The 19258-nt window shown below is 39.7% G+C and overlaps 1 protein-coding gene across 1 annotated transcript; it reads left to right on the top strand.

Moving 5' to 3' along the window:
• Window positions 1-1699: 1699 nt before the first annotated feature.
• Window positions 1700-13973, top strand: wdr46 (WD repeat domain 46). Its single transcript, XM_086066873.1, has 14 exons — window positions 1700-1775; window positions 2196-2345; window positions 2665-2748; window positions 2825-2937; window positions 3006-3093; window positions 3295-3356; window positions 4405-4509; window positions 4743-4893; window positions 6518-6753; window positions 7428-7581; window positions 11317-11464; window positions 12015-12205; window positions 13184-13297; window positions 13388-13973. The coding sequence occupies exons 1-14, from the start codon at window positions 1719-1721 to the stop codon at window positions 13505-13507; spliced, it is 1773 nt and encodes a 590-aa protein (XP_085922999.1). The 5' UTR covers window positions 1700-1718; the 3' UTR covers window positions 13508-13973.
• The last annotated feature ends 5285 nt before the right edge of the window (window positions 13974-19258 follow it).

The raw sequence follows: 19258 nt of genomic DNA, 5'->3' as shown, positions 1-19258 counted from the left end.
CATGGATTGGCTGGCATCCAGTTTGTGGTGTACCCCGCCTACTGCCCAAAGACAGCTGGGATAGACTCTAGCAACACCCCCAGTGTTTCATGGATTTGTTTGGAATTACACTCTAACAACTTTCCTGGCAGATGAATATACACTCTGGCAGGTAAGAGCGTGATTACCTGCGGGTTGAGTCGAAGCGCCTGTGGCTAAAGCCAAACTGTGGCAGGGTTTTTTACTTCCCGGACCTGGATTTGCCATCTCAAGTTCTGGTCTTGATGTTCTTTTGTGGTGGGAGCGAGGCCCCGGGGTGAGAGATGTACAGCATATCCCGGTTGCACTGAAGATCATTGAAAGACAGAAACATAGGCATGCTACATCCTTACAGACATTAAAAGGGGTTTTACTGTCTAAATCTTAGATTCCCAACTCTTTCCAGAAAACAAAACAGTTTCTCATTCAAGTGTCCGAGAGGAGCCTCTTTACTATAGAGTCTATAGCAACAACATAAGCTTCTAATCTTTACAGCTATTCTCAGATGCATAGGTTTGTTTGTTTTTCACACAAAGGAGAGAAAGTAGCCCTTAGAGCATTTCCAATGATACTTTCTGTGGTTCCTTTCCTTATAAGAACTTCCTTTACGGGAATTGTTGTTGTCGCTTCAAGTAGGTCACGGTTACAATTGTTTGGATAGGACACATTTAGTCACATTTGATCTCCTCTGGCACACAAACGATCAAGAAAGAAAGGAAGGCGGCTCACAATGTTAATAGGCACATAATGCATGACAAGAATAGAGTATCGGATGAACTACTTTTCCATATACTGTTCTCTAATGAAAATTGTCCATGTAAAATACATAACAGTGTTCTACAATTTATAGTCAGGAAAATAATAAAGATTATTTCTTAATACAGTTTTCCTGCTTTTAATTGTCAGTCAAAAATGCTATTACGTTTTATAGCCCTTCTTCTTCTTTTTTTTATTTTATTTTTTACTGCATGTCAGATTTTTTACCAAAAATTGATTGCTGTGCTACAGTTCAAAGCGCTATATAAGTCTACTTACCATTCAAATCGTCTGAAGCATGTTTTAAACATTGTTGTGGTACACATTATTATTATTATTATTATTATTATTATTATTATTATTATATAAAATTATTATAATAATAATAATAATAATTTTATTATTATTATTGTGGGCTTTTGCACAGCTTGACTACTTTCTGAATTTAACACCACTCCTTTGTTTCCTGTCTTTCATGAGTGGACAAACTGATTAATCCATCCAGGTGTGCTCACCACTCACTGATTCGTGAGGATTATTTTAATTTCAAAATGTGATGAAATGACGTTTGACTACTTTAAAATTTTGCCTGGTTTGGTTTGTAGGGTAGTCACAGACTCTCAGGCAAGAGCAATACAAGCCGCCGTTTGTTTTCACCGTACGCATTTGCATTTCATTGCAATTGGCAAATATCAGAAATACCCAGGAAGCGGGCCGGTCTGTCAATGATTCCCAGGCCACTTTTTCTCACCACTCCGCCTCTGTTTGCGGAAATATCAGAAATCGAAACTGAATTGCCCATACATTTTAAATTATTGTACAGTATTTCTTTTGGAAGCGCATGTAAATCGCCAATGTAGGGGGCGCTGTTAGTCTCGCATTGGCCTTTGCCATCGCGGAAGTGACGTCATTAAGCAAAGGCGGGGTGGCGGTACACAACAAAGATGGCGGCGGCCGCTGTGGAAGCAACGAAAGTTTCGCACGTGGGGAAAAAGAAAAAGGTAAGCGATTAATAAGGACGATAGCACACAGCTGCAATTGTGTCAGTCCTTGGATCACGTCGGGCGGACAAGACGGAAAACACGATTACTTATAAAGGAGAGGAATGCCGTGACATTGAGTTGCTTTCTCGCGTGCTAACAGAGTGAACTCGTCTTCTGTCTTTCTATTGGTTACACTAACAGAGTGGCTCTTAGTAAAGCTTAAAAAAATGCCTGCTCCTATGATCGCAACTGAGCTGCTCTTAGAAATCGTTTCGCCACTTATCATGTCATGCAACGAGGCTCTGTTTGGACATAACAACCATGAGGGGTGAGAGTTTAAACATCCTTCTCAAACGAGCAGCCCCGTTGCGATCGAGTCAATGCCCAGAGAAAGTCTGCTGCTTAACTCGCCAGTACTTGTGACTTTTTTTCTGGCAGCCTCCAGCTCGTTATTGGCACGAGAAGAAGGATGAAAACGGCGATGGAAAACAGGCTGCCGATGCAGATGCACAGCCACAGAAAAGTGAACCGTCAGAAAAGAGGAAGAAACAAAACAACGATGGACTAGAAAAACAATTTGTATCTCAGGTAAGACAAATGTCAAATCTTGAATAATTGTGCAGTGGTGTGCCAAATTAACATTTTCATATTATAGATCGAACATAGTGAGATGAACAAATACGAAAACATAACAGACAGTTCATATTCAAGATTTGGTGCTCCTATCAGTATTCCAACGTTTTTAAAAAGACGTGACTGGCGAGAAACAGAATTTCATCTGCAGATAGTCTGTAAAAAAAATGCTTCTGTGGTCAAAAACTATCCAAGTTAGTAATTTGTGCACTGTGTAAACCTTCCTCTTGACCGCCTTCACTTTTGTCTGACCCAATTATTGGCACTCCCTCAGAAACAGGATATGTTCCCAGGACCTGCCACTATTCCAGAAGCCAAGCTACAGAAGTTCACAAGGAAAGGAAAAGCCAAAGGACGGGTCAGCAATTTGATATTTATATTTCAGTATTTCAATTTAGCTTCTGGTCATAGCACACACTTTTTTTTTTTTTCAGATTAAGGGGCACCACGTAAAGCTGAGAGTAGCCATTGCTCGTTCAAATCAAGCCTCGAAAATGGCCCAAAAACAAGCTGCCCGCTTTGACCTTCTACTCCCAGAGGAAGCGGGGTAAAATATTCATGGCTTGGAGAGATTGCTAAAAAAAAAATTATAACTTCATTTGATGACTTGCTCAGGTTTCTAGAAGGAGATGAAGATGAGGACACGTGTACGATCTCACAGGAAGATATCGCAGATGCTGTGGATCTAACGTCTGGGACCAAGGTGAGCAATACTACCTCGTGTAGTACTGTTGACTCGTAGTTAACTGTTGCAATTGTGGAATTTCGGTTTGCTATATTGTAGTTTATGAGTGCCATTCGTTATTTTCCATGACAACTGTTCCTGTTTAATTTGAAATGGGTACATCAACTGTTTTCATTATTATCATTGACACATTTTTCTTTTCTTCTACGATGTCCTCAGTATTTTGACCTGAATTTGTCTCAATTTGGACCATACCATCTGGATTACAGCAAGACTGGACGGTCAGTGACCTGCATTGATTGGATTGATGTTATTGATTAAGAGTGTCAGTTAATTATCAAGCCACTTTCTTTTAGGGCTGTGCAACTAATCGAAATACAATTACAATTTCAATTATTACACTCCACAATTACAAAATTGGCGTAATCGTAAACACAAATAAAATATTATTAATAATAATTTTGCGCTGTTTAAATTTATATATTTGCACCGTTTTTATTTTAAAATTACTCATTTAATACATCTTGTTTGGTCCAAAATAGGGGTGTTTAAAAAAAAATCGATTCAGCAATATATTGTGATATTACAGCGTGCAATTCTCGAATCAATTCGAGATGCGGCCGAATCGATTTTTAAACAACCATTTTTTAATGGAAATATTCAACAAAACGTCTTACTTAGGGTTAGGATTCACACATTAAGCATGGAAGAATGTTATATTAATGCAACATTAAGCCTTAATATTTGATTTCAGTGCTGTTCAAACATGAAACAGACTGCAACCTGTTTGTTAAATGCAGTGGCTCAGTTATAAGCCTGAAATCTCAGATAAATAAATACATTTTCATACAAATCTTACAGTATATATATATAAGTTTACTGATTAGTATTTTCTAAATTTTAGTTTAAAAAATCGCAATAATCAATTTATAGTTTCGTATTGGGATTAATCGGTATCGAATCGAATCGTGATATAAATTGATTTGCCAGGTACTAGGCAATTCACACCCCTAGTCCAAAAGGAACTTGCATAATTATAGTGTATCAAATAAATGTATTTGTCTTCATATTTTTTACATTTAAACATTTTCTTGTTTTGCACCAAAAAACAAATGATTGTCATAATCGTGATTGTAATTATTAGCAAATTAGTTGTGATTAATATTTCCTTCATAATCGAGCAGCCCTCATTTCCTGCCAGATGATACCCATTCAAGTTAGAAAAAAAAATAAAAATTCAAGGACAGTGGATATTTGATCATTTTGGGGTGAGTATATGTGAACACATTTGTCTGGTGCTTATTTGTTTGCATCGATGTTTTGACATAGTCACCTGCTGCTGGGTGGGAGGAGAGGCCACGTCGCTTGTGTCGACTGGCAGTCCAAACAGCTGATGTGTGAGATAAACGTGATGGAGTCTATCAATGATGTTCGGTAAGCCTTCTGACTCGCACACTGCAAAACGTGTGCAATCCTCTTTCATTTGTACTCATTTTACGGTAAGCCTTCCTGACTGGTGGTGTCAGTAAACAACTTGAATCGTGTGTCTTAATATCATATATATATATATATGTATGTGTCAGTATCGGCACCGATGCTGGTTTTGCATCCTTACTGATTATATTTTATATATGTAATCCACTCAAACATAATTGTGCGCTTTTCAGATGGCTTCACACTGAGCACATGTTTGCAGTGGCTCAGAAAAAGTGGCTGTACATCTACGACTCAAATGGAATTGAGCTTCACTGCATCCGCAAGTTCAACGATGTCCTTCGCATGCAGTTTCTGCCCTACCACTTTTTGTTGGCCACCGCTGTAAGTTTATGATGTATTGCATCTTTGTGTCAGAAATAGTAACACAATCATCTGAAATTATACAATTATATCAACTCTGCACATATCTCTTAATTATGTCAAAGGTAGCGTAAGTGTCCTCCCGCTACCTTAGTAAGGCAAATTTATGCGGTTTGATTAAATACTAGTGGTGCAATGGATCACAAAAGTCACGGATTGGATTGTTTATCGAATAAACAAAAAAAAAAAGAAGATAACTAGTACGTTGCCTTCATTTATTTTGTAAAATGCTTTTAACCGCTAAAGAAAAAAATCAGTTCAAAATGTCTACTATAGCCGTTTAGGATTTAGAAACACAACTTTAAGTGCAATATGAGGCAAAAAAAATTCATATTTTGGGCCATGTGTAAAATAAGAAGGTATTAATGGCTTAAAGTGTGTTCCTAATATCTAAATGGCTTTTGACTCGAATGTTTTCTTTTTTTAATGGGCAAAGGTGTTTTATAAAATAAATGAAGACAAAGATCTATTTATCTTTTCTTTTTTTTATGAAAAGAGCTCAAAGTACAATTGAAGGCACATTCCTTTCCTTTAACTCATTCACTCGCAGCCATTTTTACTGAAGCAATCCGCTTCGCTCTCGGCTTTTTAGCTGATTTTGCCAGGCCCACAGAATATTGTGTTCAATTGCTATAAAAACATGGAACCTACCAAAAGAAAAGATTAGAGTCTCTTGTGTATATTTCTGTTTCCGTTTTACAGCAATTAGCATTAGATAGATATAGATAAGTTTTATCAGTATTCACAAATCTGTTTAAACAGTGGGGGAAAGAGCTTTTTTGCAACATGGCCCTTGTTGATCTCTTATACTCTTCGGCCACCTCCTGGCCGTTTTTGTAATAACTACCATTGCTTTAACCATTCTCTTCAGTTCAGAGGCAGCATCAAAGCCTTCTCAATTAAGCCAGGTACCAGCTGTCGAACTCATTTAAAGCTGCCAGCCAGGCACTCGTTGGTAATGCTAACAGCTCGCTGCTAGCCACTTACGTTGGAGACTTCTGCTGTATCATACAATGACGGTGTAACTAATTAGCGGTTTCTTTGCGCCCTAAATTAGCCCAAAAAAAATCAATACGAGTTTGGGATAGTGTTGTGTTGATGTTGGGCGCAACTACAATGCCATTCAAAACTTTGATCGATAAAGCCTAAACGTCTAAATGGGAAGTCAAGCTCGCTATCACGTCACGACGTGGGCAAACTTCAAAGTAAAAGTCTACTAAGCCTATTTGCATTGCCGTCAATGTATTAGTTGGAAAACTTTATTTTGAAGTTGGCCTGAGTGTAGGCGGCGTGTTACGATGAATATGTTTAAGCTTCCTTGACATGTCCGAATGGGGTTCACTTGTGAATGCGCACTTTGTTGTTGTTGTTTTTGTTTTGTTTTTACCAACCAATCCACTCTGATCCGAACCGACCACGTATCAATCAATCAATGGTCCGTTGCACCACTATTAAATACACAAGGTGTTTTTCACAGACTGCAACTGGGTCTAAAGCATATCCCCCCCCCCCCCCCCCCTCCCATCACAAACGGGCATTTACTGTTTTTTTAAAAATCTTTCGTGAGTAATTTCCCCTGTTTTAGAGCACAACAGGTTTTCTGCAATATCTCGATGTATCCGTGGGAAAAGAGGTTGCCGCCTTCTGCACCAAGAATCGCCGCCTCGACGTCATGTGCCAGAACCCGCACAACGCCGTTATCCATCTCGGCCACCACAACGGCACGGTCAGCCTCTGGTCGCCGAGTCAAAAAGAGCCCCTCGTCAAGATGCTCTGTCACCAGGCAGGAGTGCGCTCTGTTGCCGTGGACAAAACAGGAACGTGAGTCAAAACTGAAGACCACTTGGAATGTTCTTGTGCGGTAGTGCTGGGGGCGATATGGCCCAAAAATAAAATCTCGATTTTTGATTATTTATTTTTATTTTAATTTCCCCCAGTTATTCAGGATGATTACGATTTCAATCGATTTGTATTTAATAACCCCAACAAATATTTGTTTAAAGATTTCATTTATTAAAAAATAACTCCTGTGCAAAATTATCAGACAACAATAATGTATACTGATTCTAAATCAGTTTTAACTTGAACTTAACACGCATAGTTAGAAAATAACATCTGGATATAACACAACGTAAGAACAACAACTCTTAATAATCTAGAAGACAAAATTAAATTTCACGATTTAGCACATTTTCAAAATGGCGATTAACTCATTTGCTCCCAAAAACATATTTATAAGTTAGTTTTTTGAAGGCTAGAGCATACAGAAGCATTTGATGCAGCCTCTGACCTGAAGAGGTTGCTCAAAGCAATGCTAGTTATTACAAAAAACGGCCAACGGGTGGAAGCGGAGTATAAGATCAACCAGGGCCATGTTGCTAAACGCCCTGAATGAGAATGAGTTTCTTAGCGTAACATGCCGAATTGTGACTAGGCAGGGAACAAAATCTTCTCTGTATGGTCTGCTATTGTGGTCATGTTACGTATTTTGGCAGATATATGGTGACGTCCGGCATGGACAAAAAGCTGAAGGTGTTTGACGTCCGAACTTTCCAGCCCCTCAAATCTTACTTCCTCCCTGCTGGGGCTTCCTGTTTGTCGCTGAGCCAGCGGGGGCTGCTGTCTGCAGCCACGGGGGATGTCGTCCAGGTCGGTCACGAACAAGCATTTGTTTGATTGTAATCTGTAGTCAACACTAAAGGTCTCGTTTAAGAATGGTGGAAGATGATCATCTCACCGGTGCCAGTTAATTTAGCACCCTCCGAGTAATCTTTCAAACCTGGGACAAATTGCGCTGGCTGACTTTGCCTTTCAGACAATCTATTCAAAGAGGCAAACCAGCACGCAAGTTGGGGTCAGCGTAGTGCAGGCAAAAAATGTTCTTGTGCGATTATTGTTAAATGCAAAAATATTTTCGTCAGCACACATTTTTCAGCGGACTAAAACTAGACTAGACTAAAATCCTCATTAATAAAAAATAATTGGCACTAAACTAGTATGCATTTTCGTCGACTAATGAAGAAAATTTACTTCACTTAATAAAGACTGGACTGAAAGCTATGGACATTTTAGCTCATGAAGAAAAACGAGACGGAAATTCTTTGATTTTGTAAAATCTTTTTGCCTGTGTAAATCTGTCACTGTTGACACTAGTCAGGTTTCCATCCTAATGTTTCGAAATTTTTATGCAAATTTTGTGAAAATGCGCAAAACGGACATGCGACTTATGCTTGTTTCCATCCGCTTTTCTTTTGCAAATATGCGCCGCGGGATGACGTTGTAGTGACGAAAATTTGGGACAATAGGGAGTTTCAGGTGGGAATGTTGGTTTTGACGGACTGAACGGACGTAGTTTGTCTCGTTGGCTTCCCTCCCGCATGTAAGGGAAGTGTCGTTACATTGAGAGCTGATGTTAATAAAGCCATCTAAAATTGCATTACTGTTTTTTTCTTTAATTATAAAAATAATCGTGTTTCTTCGTCTCCCCAAACAAATCTTACTTTATCATCCGCTATTGATTGTGACTACAAACGTGCGTGTGACGTAGTATCGGTCAAAACGTGCAACGTATATCCGGTCTTGTAGTCGCTTATTCGCAAAACCCGTTTCCTTCGCCAAAATGCGCATTTTCCTTTTTTTTTTGATGCGCTTCAAAAACCACCCCCTCCAAGCGTAAAAACTTTTTTTTGTGAATTTTGGGCGTTTTTTATTAACTCTTTGACTGCCATAAACGTTATAAAACGTTTAGCATAAACCTAGGGAAGGGCGCCGAGGACGTTAAAAGACGTCCCCTATGTTTTTTGTTTTTTTTCGAAAACGGGTGCAGGAAAGCCTTGGGCAGCTGTGCTGAAAGTATCAGGCAGATCTGATTAGTAAAAGACTCGTTTTGGCCCCTAGAGGGTAGCGATGACTCTCTTTGCACAAGGTTGGATGGGCCGCCCACCGTGGGCGTCAGTAGAAGACGTGAGGCGGAGCTAGAGTGTTGAGGAGACAATGGCTGGTTCAAGCCATTGTGGCTTGACCAAGCAACCGGTTGCAAGCAACTCACGCTTGAGCATTTTTTTCAAAGACGGAAAGCATCAATCAATACTAAAAAGCGCATTGATGTCGACGACGATGATGATGACTCCGAGCTTGACGCCAAAGTTGGAAGCCTTGACGCGACTGTTTATGATCACGTAGTAAGCCTCACCGGCTAAGCGCGGCTAGCGCTGCTAAGGCCGGAAAACGCGCACAATAGCCGGCCGGGTACTTCTACACAATCGGACATTCGATCGGGCGATGGAGAGTTGGCATCGACCAATGCAGATTGATGATGATGATGATGATGACTCCGAGCTTGACGCCAAAGTTGGAAGCCTTGACGCGACTGCTATGATTACGTAGTAAGCCTCACCGGCTAGCGCTGCTAACGCCGGAGCTGCACAAGCGGACATTCGATCGGACAATGAAGAGTACCCCGAGTCCAATGCATATTCATCGGAGGAGCGGGTACAGTCTGATCACGGAGAAGACACTGTTTCTGGACTACGATGCCACCATGAATGGAGTGGATAAAATGGATCAAAACATCTCTTACAACCCGGTGTAGCAACTGAAGGACACGAGGAAGCGAGACGTAACGTAACCGTAGCATGATCCTGATATTAGACTTGATGGCAACACACACTGCAGTATATACTTGCTATTCCCCGGAAAAAAACGGCCTGCAAGAAAGTGGAGCACGCGAAGAGGCAATCTGTTGTGCAAATGCTGTTGCGTCTCCTTGCACGCAGGAGAGTGTTACAAAAAGAAAAACTGTCGTTGAAACATCCACATATTTGTAAATAGCACCACAGTTGCACACATTTGTAAATAGTTTGCCAAATTGTTGTCAAATTGTTACACTGTTGAATGTAAATAAACGTATTTTGCTATCAAAAAACACTTTTTCATTCTTGGTGGTAGTGTTTTATAGAAGTAAAGCACTATTTAGGTGTTTGTGGCATCATTCATGGACAAAAAGAAGTGTCAAATTCACTAGAATGCATGAAATAATATCGTTTCACTAAAAGCTTGATTTCTCCGTATTTTGGTCCAAAACAGGCGAAATTGGGTCAAACTAACCATTTTCTATTGTTGATTACTAAAGAACGGAATAAGGTAGAAACAAACTTTTTTTTTCTGATGAAAGATGAAAGTCCAATCTTTCATTTGGTAGTACGTGTGTTTCCATAGTCCAAACAGAACATTTTCTGTGGACCTTGAAAGATCAGTCAAAATGCTTAAATCGGCTGGCACTGACGGCATCCCTTTTCTGAAAACGTCTGGCAGTCAAAGAGTTAATTATTTTTTTCTGGTGTTTCCATTCAGTTTCTTTTTTGCAATTCTTGAAAATTCAAATAAAAATAGGTGGATGGAAACCCACCTATTGTCATGTGACACAGCCCCTTTCAAATCTGCAGCTAGCGAGTGCAACATGCAAACACGTGGGACCGACAGGAGGTGGATTCACAGTGAAAGATGAAAAAAAAAGAAGAGTAAATTATAGTTATAATGTAACATTAATCCAATGGCTATAACGTTCCAACAATAATGTTAATCCGAACACTGTCTAATGCTGGCTAATTTACTAGCTCGTAGCATGGAGCCATAGTAGCCACTTGTTGATGTACTGTAATTTTTTGCGTCAAATTGTTTTTCATCAAAATGATGTGAGATGTGAAATAGCTTTAGATCCAAAATGTTCAACATAATCTGCTGACAAAAATATAAAAGGGTAAAATGATTGTCCTGACTAAAACGTTGACGGTTTTTGTTGACTAAAACTAGACGAATAAAATGGTTTTCTTGGACTAAAATGCTAGATTTATAGTCGATTAAAAATGGACTCAATTAAAACAGGATGCGGTTGACTATGTTTAAAACTAACAAGCGTGATTAAAACTGGACTAAATTTTAAAATAGCTGAGAAAATTCCTACACTACATGCAACGTATCATCTATTCAAAATGCAATTTTGAAGCCAATGAATGATTCAATAGCTGACTTGAGGAGTCATGCTGTATCGTCCATAAAAAATCCTTTCAATTCTGCAGTTGTTAGCCTCTTCCATATTTGTTTTCCTGGTTACGCAATCCCAATGCTCATACACAAATGATCACCCCAAAAAAAAAAATTTTTTTTTAAGGCCTTGGTTGATGGTGTCTCCAAAATTATCTCTGCAAGAGATTTATTGTCTGTAACTCAAACTTACGCCGCAAGCGACCAGTACCGGTTGGGGAAGCCCGTTTTACAGCAACACATAATTTCTTACCAAATCAGACCCTAACTGCATTAAATGTGGAAACACTGTACTGTAAATCCATTTGTGGTTTCTTCTGACAATGTAAACGTCGGTTGCAGGTGTACAGGGATGTGTGGAAAACTCCGGTGAAAAAACCCTACATGGCCTACAGAGCCTGGGCCGCCGCATGCGAGCTACGCTTTTGCCCCTTCGAGGATGTGCTCGGGGTCGGACACGGACAAGGCTTCACTAGCATGCTCGTACCAGGTCGGACCAGATTTGCCTTCAGATATGACTTTAGTTTCGTTTCGGGTTGACTTGTATCTCAAAGCACTGTTGTACTTGAATACTTAAAGTGGAAGTCAACCTTAAACATTTCTTGACAATAATTTGTTCTATGTGACCTCACTTGTCTAAGCATGACATTCTGATGAATATTACATTTGTAGAATATGAGCTTTGAAGCAAAATCCAGCCTGTTTTTATCCATCTCAGGGGACGGCCATTTTGCCACCTAATGTCGGCTGAAGATTACATCACAGTTGCTCAAGGCAGGTGACGACCAATCACAGCTCACCTGTTTTCTGTAGCTCAGCTGTGTTCAGTTGCACCCTGAGCAACTGTGATGTCATCTTCAGTCTACAGCAAAAACGGCTGGATTTAGCTGTTTAACTCTTATTCCATCAACGCAATATTAACCAGAATTTAGATAAATGAAGCTGCATAATTGTCAATAATTTTTTGGGGCGTTGACTTCCATTTCAAAAGCTGATTGAAAGTGATTGTTCTTGTGTTTTGACCTCATTTTGAATCCCAGGGGCGGGTGAGCCGAACTTCGACGGCCTGGATTCAAACCCATACCGCAGTGCCAAACAGAGGCAGGAATGGGAAGTTAACGCCCTGCTGGACAAGATCCAGCCGGAACTTATCAGTCTGGACCCCAGTCATCTCGCAAAGGTTGATCTTGGCAACTTCCAGCAAAGGCACCAAGACAGAGTGCAAGCCCTGGTCAGTTTTCCAATGCGAGTCGTCCAAGTTGGAGATAGACAGATATGGGTTTTTTCAGGGCAACCGATATTTGAAGCCGGTATTCATTTTCAGTAAAGGGGGGGAGGGGGGTATATTGGTGTCCACATTTTATTAAAATACAGATGTCAATCTTGACTTTGTTGCAATGTCTTAAAGTATTAATGCTTATTGAACAATTTTTTCAGACTTTTTAAAATGTAGGCGTTTATTTAAAAAAAAAAAAAAATTTATAATCTTAACTCGTTCACTGGCAGCAATTTTGACTGAAGCAACCCCTTTCCCTCCTGGCCGTTTTACTAGATTTTGTCTGATTTTCCAAAGCCCACAGAATATTGTGTTCTATTGCTATCAAAACATGGAACCTACCAAAAGAAAGAATAGTCTCTTCTTTCATCAGGAAAAATAGTATATTTCTGTTTCCGTTTTGCAGCAATTAGCATTAGAATGTAGATAAGTTTCATTACTATTCAAAAATCTGTTTAAAACAGTGGGGCAAATAGCTTTTTTTGCAACATGGCCCTGGTTGATCTCTTATACTCTGCTGTCACCTGCTGACTGTTTTTGTAATAACTACCATTGCTTTAAGTTTTTTCTTCAGTTCAGAGGCTGCATCAAAGCCTTCTGTATGCTCTAGCATAACAAAAACACATAAACGTATAAATACGTCTTTTGGGCTTGGCCCATTAAGGCCTAAAACGCGCCTGACAAAACATGCCTCTAAAACCTAATGACTTTTGAAATATTAAACGTTCATTTTTTTTTTATGTCGAACAAAAACAAAATGTTCAGAAAGTTCCCAGAGTCAGCAGCATCACTTATAAAGTTGGCCTTTTATTGGCCATCAGATTTTGAAAAAACGCCGATACTGCTAGTCGTCAAATGCCCAATATCGCCGCTGATAGTTTAAAGTTTGAATGTACTCTGCTCAATCTAAATGAAAACGTTTTTGTCTTCCAGGGCTTTGATCCTCTTGCCAAAGAAAAATTTGTCCCCAGGTTTAAGAAAAAAGGTCGCAGCTCAACGGGAAATGTGGAAAGACGGAAGAGGCAAGTGGCTAACGTGGACAAGAGGGTAAGTGTGACCACCTGAAAACCAGTCTGCAATCAAACTGATCTGACGTCTTTGTGGTTGCATCATCAAGTCATTTCTTTCACCATCCAGGATGTAATAGTGAAAAGCATGGAAGACAAAATGAAGCTGAAGCGCGAGAGAAAAGCAAAGGAAAAGAAGAAAGCGCAGATCACTGGCCAAATATCAGCTCTGGGCAGATTCCAAAAATAGAAGACGGGAGCCATTTTTCTATTAAAACACTGCGACATCATCGTTCAGTGTGAAGCGCCCTCGCGTGGGTGGGCAAAGCAAGACATGACACAAACCCGCAAGGAGGAAATGACCAAATGAACGCCACTCATCTGAAGTATGTGCAACTTGTTCATGCCTTAAGCACTTCCTGTCTGGGACATGCTGCTGATCTCGTTCATGTGCTTTTATAGGTCAACTATTTGTCAACCTTGAACATTTATTGACACTAACATGTTATATATGACATCACTAGTCTAAACATGACATTCTGTTTAATATGACATTTTTGGAATATGAGTTTTGAAGCAAATTCTAGCCGTTGTTACCCATCTCAGGGGGCGGCCATTTTGCCACTTGCTGTCCACTGATGATATCACTTTTGCTCAGGGCTCAGGCAACCACCAATCAGAGGTCACCTGTTTTCTAAAGCTGCGCTGTGATTGGTTGTTACCTGAGAGCTGAGCAACTGTGATGTCATCTACAGTTGACAGCAAATGGCAAAATGGCCGCCCCCTGAGATGGACAAAAACAGCTGGATTTTGCTGCTTAACTCGTATTAACCAGAATGCCATATTTAGACCAGTGGGGCTGCATAGAACATATTGTCAACAAAGAATTGGGTTGGCGTCTCCTTTTAAATTAGAAATTAAGTGAGTGTGTACAGAATGACATTAAAAAGATGAGCTGATAAACGGAGGTTGACGTTAAATGCCTGATTGGCTCAAAAAGGAGTGTCGGTGTGACATGACAACCTCCATCCGCCAGGTGGTGTAGTTTTAAATGGCTTTGATATAACTGTCAAAGCCTTTGTACTTTTGTAGGCCACAAGCACATTGGAATATAAATAAAGGAATCCACATCTTAGATCTTTATCCATTTTTTATGAAGTATTCAAAATGCAAACAAACTGAAAAATGTTACTCGGTGTAAGCAGCGTACTGTGACTTGGGCCGAACCGTTTTCAAACGTGGTGGGATCAAATCAAGTTGAGAATTGTGTAAAAATTTCAACTCCTTTATTGAAAAACCACATTACATTCATAGGATATTCCTGAATGTATTTTTTTTTTTTGTGATTGAGGTTTGCAGCAGCGCAAGCTGAGGTTGATGTGTTCATGCCGTCTCGTCGGCTCAACCCTCAGTCAATGTTTACCTTAGAACACAAATACTGCTTGGTTGGGACGGTCGGGACTCAGTGTGCGTTATGCATTGCAATATTCTTATTTGTGCTTCCTGACAATAGCTTCTAAAGTTACAAATGAGCTCTTTGCATTTGATGAAAAGCACCATCAGTCTACCCTTAATTTGTCCCCATCAAATTTCATTTCGCAAGAAACATTCTGTTTCTATCATTCCGATTTGACCACCCGTGTTGTAAAAAATAAAACGCTACACTAAAATGTGCTCAGTACATAGAATGGTAACAAATGAGTACATTTGTGTTACAGTGGACATAACCAATATTTTAAAATATAAAATAAAATGCTAGAGTGGCTTAACTAACATTTCTGACATGTTTGTAGGACCCTCTCGCACCTGTGCAGCGCCGTCCTTGCAAGTGCATGAGCGATTACGCGGCCCACATTCCTCTCCTCGCTATTTAGTCGACAGTAGTTTTGTCATGTTAACTTTAAGAATCCCTCAGAATTTCATCTTGTATAAGCTTATTGCTGTAAAAGTCTTTCAATCTCGTTATAGAAAATCTTCCCCCCAAAAAAAGGCCGCTTCCTCCGGAACCCGTCTTCGGATTTTCTCATTGTCTGGTTTCCATTTGAAGCTTTACCTTTTGAAAGTTGCTATTGTGTATACGTTGACGTCTTGCAAGAACGCCACCCGCATACGTTGGTTTGGGATCATGTCACCCTTTTGTTTAGCTTTACAAACTGCTACTGACGCCGGAAAACAATTCAACTCCGTAAAAGGCAAGACACGCGCGCGTAACGTCCCTGTTTTCGCGAGACCTGTGTTGCGTTTACTAACAGTCGGACATAAAGAGCGTCGTCGTGTAGTTGTGTATATGTTGAGCATAAAGGTAAATTTGATGCGAAAGCAACTACAATTCAAAGTTGCATGTACAATCAAAATGTAAGCCATTTTTAGAAAAAAAATGCGTATGTAGAAAATGTTGCCCTTGTGGCGAAAAAACAACATACATTTGAAGCTGAAGAATTGATAACTTAATTGTACCTGCGAAAGTCATTTTGTTGTTGTTGTAATCAAAACGACTTGTTAGGTGTGGAACCTCTGAGTTTGAACGTCTCGGAACTCGTACAAATCGGACTTCATCTAAAAATTCTGAGTTAAAAATGCCATCGGAGTTTAAACTCATTTTCAGAGGAAGCTGAAATTTTTTTTCCGGAGGTTGAACACTTTGCAGGAACGAATTATGTTCAAACTCCGTGGTACCGCGGTAATTGTTTTTGAATCCAAATTAAACTTGTGGGTAAACACTAATTTGTAGAAACTTGCAGTCAACAAAGTCGCCACTAGGAGTCACAAGGGTTTTTTGCTGTTGCTGTGCGGTTACGTGACATTTGCACCACGTATGATATCTCACTAAAACAGACTTGAAAAACTTGTACAGATAAAGACGTTGCACTCGTACACTGAAGCTGGCGATGGGTGCGACGCGGGCCAATTTGACCAATCAAAAGAGCTCATTTGAGACGCTCGGTGCGGGCCAGGCCAAAGTTCACTCATTGGTGTAAACCTTGACATTAGTACAAAAGTTTACAAAAATATATATTTTATTGTCAATAATCGACAAAACAGACTTGTTCTTAAGTAGGTACATAAAGTAAATGTTTTTGTGAATTACATAAAATACAGTAAATGCATTTGTATTAGTGCTGACCCTGAAATTGGTTTAAAATGTTTGTGTCAATTCTAAAAGGTTAATTTTCAACACCACATATCTTCATTGATGTCACCGATGTGCTGTAGCCTGTCACAGCTGCAGTTAACTGGCAGCACAAAAGTCAAGTTGAATCTGCTCCATGTCACAGCTTTATATGGCATGACTTGCACAGTTTAACACACCCTCTCCTCGAACCTCAGCAACACCAAAAGCATACCAAACCATAAAGCATCACCAAATATTAGTCTTGAAGGCTACGGTAACCGGATACACACCAAATGATAAGGACCAGTTTTGTGAACACGATGGCTTGGTTGAGGGGGCTAACGGACGGTTCGATGAGTGGAAGCGGACTGCATCTGTGTCCTTTATGGTCCCTTGTTTTGTCACAGGGTTGTGGGCGTGGCCTGGCGTCTTCCATTCCCGCCTGAGTATCGAAGTCACTCGTCCAATGTGTCGGTATCGGGTGCCAGTGATTCTTAACCATTGGGCCAGCGCCATCTAGTGGGTCGCAAAGTAATTCCGTTTTGTAAGCTTTCCATTGATTTGAGGCTTTGTACGCTCAAACGGAATATTTTCTCCTTCCCGTATAGAAAAAAAATCCGTCCACAAAACGCACACACAAACAGAAGTGCGTTTTTAAGCTAATGTATGCACAAGCTAAGCTTCTAGGCAGCAGTAATTACCCAAATACTGACTTTGGCGTCACTTCCACCATACGTCTCACAAGACTTTTTTTTTTTTTTTTTTTTCATTTAGACAATCAACCAGAGTGAATATATCATAAACGGAGCAAAAATCGCTTCGCTTGTTAGTTTTTTTTTTAACAACTTGAAGTGATCAAAAGTTGACATGCACTTGTAAAGAACATAATGTCATGGCTCTCTTTAGCTTCCAGTTATTTCTATAATTGGAATGGACACTTTATTGTCACAAAAAAAAAAATCATGATTGTTTGTTCTTTTATGACTTTATTCGGGTTTAACAAAAAGTGAGCAAATCTTTTGGGTAAAAACATACATACAGCAACATGAATTGACAATTTGGGTGACTTAGAAAGTTTGTCAATGAAATAAGCTTCATACCATTGCCTCTTAACTTTTTGTGTGTGATTTTGAGTGACTGCAACTTCTCTGAGGCCACTGAAATCGGGCTCATTGGATACCAACGCTCACAAACGCGTCAAAGGAGCTCAACGGTGTCAAAACGGATCTGAAAACGCAAGTCGTTGACTTGAACAAGTGAGGAAAGTTGCTTGGAGCCATTTGGAAGCAGCTGCAGGTCCCAAGACATTTGGCAGCGTTTATCACTGCCATGATCAGGAAGAAAATGCAAGCGATCACCTGCTGCAGAGAGAAAATTGGTCAGGAGGGCGAAGAGTGGACCGAGAACCACCAAAAAGCACATCTGCCGAGAATTAGAAGCTGCTGGAATTCAGCTGTCAGTGTCCGCAGCCAAGCGTGTTTTTCTGGAAGGAAGCTCTTGCTCCAAAAGCGGCACCTTAAGACTCGACTGAAGGTTGCTGCTGATCATATGGACAAAGATAACTAACACCTTCTGGAGGAAAGTTCTGTGGTCAGACAAAACAAAAATGAAGCTGTTTGGCCACAATGCCCAGCAATAAGTTTTCACCTCAGAGTTTGGGTTTTGCGCACTGTTTGGTGTTCCAACAGCAAAATGACCCAAACACACATCAAAAGTGGCAATGAAATGGCTAAATTAAGCAACAATGAAGGTTTTAGAATGGCCTTCCCAAAGTCCTGACTTCTTAAACCCCATTGAGAACATGTGGACAATGCTAAAGAAGGTCCCTGACAGCAAGGCAACAAATGTGTGAAAAGTGGTCCAAGATTCAACCAGAAGCTTGCCAGAATCTTGTGTATATACCAAATATTAGCATTGCTCTGTGAATATTTTGGACCCAGCAGATTTGCTCGCTTTTTCTGTTAACCCGGAATAAAGTCATAAAATAACCAAAATTCACAAATCTCTTTTGTGACAACAAAGTATTCGTTTCAATTGCCCTTATCAGAGAAAAATCAGAGTTGTAGAAATAACAGAGAGAGAGAGAGAGAGAGAGAGAGATCTTTACAAGTGTATGGAAACTTTTTCTTTCTTTTTTTTGACCGAATACAGATGAACAATTCTGTAACAAATCTTGTCAATAGAACAAAAAAAAAAATATATATATATATATATATGTACAAACATTTAGACATTCCAGTTCAATGTCGCATCATAACTGCAAATTACAAATGTATATAATAACCCCCCAAAAAGATATATTTTCATAATCTTTTGAACTTTCTTATTTACATGTAATGACTAATAACCAAAAAATACTTTAAAGCATGAATTAAATTTGAGAAATGTGGCTTTGTGAAAATGAAATGACCCTAATAAAATAAAAAGACCAACAATATTACAAATATCTGTATGTGTGTGTGACGTCGTGTAAACAGGGCCTCGCAGCTGTTGCTGCTTTCTGTCACTAGGTGGCGTTAAGGCGTCAGAATTTTATTTGCCTGAAATGTAGTCCAAGTATAGTAAGTAGTAAAAGAAGAAACCGAACAAAGAACATCATGAACACGTATTTAGTCATTAAATACAAACAATAATAATAATTATACTTTTTGAATGGAAAAAGTTGGGCCCCAAGGTAAAAAGAAAAAGAAAAGGTTCTGAACCCGTTCTATACCAGCACTGCTGTGCCCAGCCCAGTTGTTAGTTGTTTGTGCCGTTGACGGCCGAGTTGAGGGGTCCGGTTTGCACTTTAGTATGTAAAGACTTTTACTTTGCCTGAAAATCACGATGCTTAGCCTACCAATCATTTGGATTGTGTTGTCGAATGACACAATATTACATTATGCTTTG

This window comes from Leptonotus elevatus, chromosome 2 (assembly GCF_054856555.1).
Source record: "Leptonotus elevatus isolate MCC_2025b chromosome 2, RoL_Lele_1.0, whole genome shotgun sequence".
In the NCBI taxonomy this organism is placed as follows: Eukaryota; Metazoa; Chordata; class Actinopteri; order Syngnathiformes; family Syngnathidae; genus Leptonotus; species Leptonotus elevatus.
The sequence above is the reverse complement of the archived record's forward strand: the minus strand, read 5'-3'. Positions and strand labels throughout refer to the sequence as shown.

Excerpts from the sequence above, each read along its gene's own strand:
- wdr46 (XM_086066873.1), top strand. The coding sequence starts at position 1,719 with ATGGCGGCGGCCGCTGTGGAAGCAACGAAAGTTTCGCACGTGGGGAAA. Across the intron at positions 3,357-4,404 it reads GATTACAGCAAGACTGGACG|TCACCTGCTGCTGGGTGGGA; the intron begins GTCAGTGACCTG and ends GTTTTGACATAG. Across the intron at positions 12,206-13,183 it reads AAGACAGAGTGCAAGCCCTG|GGCTTTGATCCTCTTGCCAA; the intron begins GTCAGTTTTCCA and ends TTTGTCTTCCAG.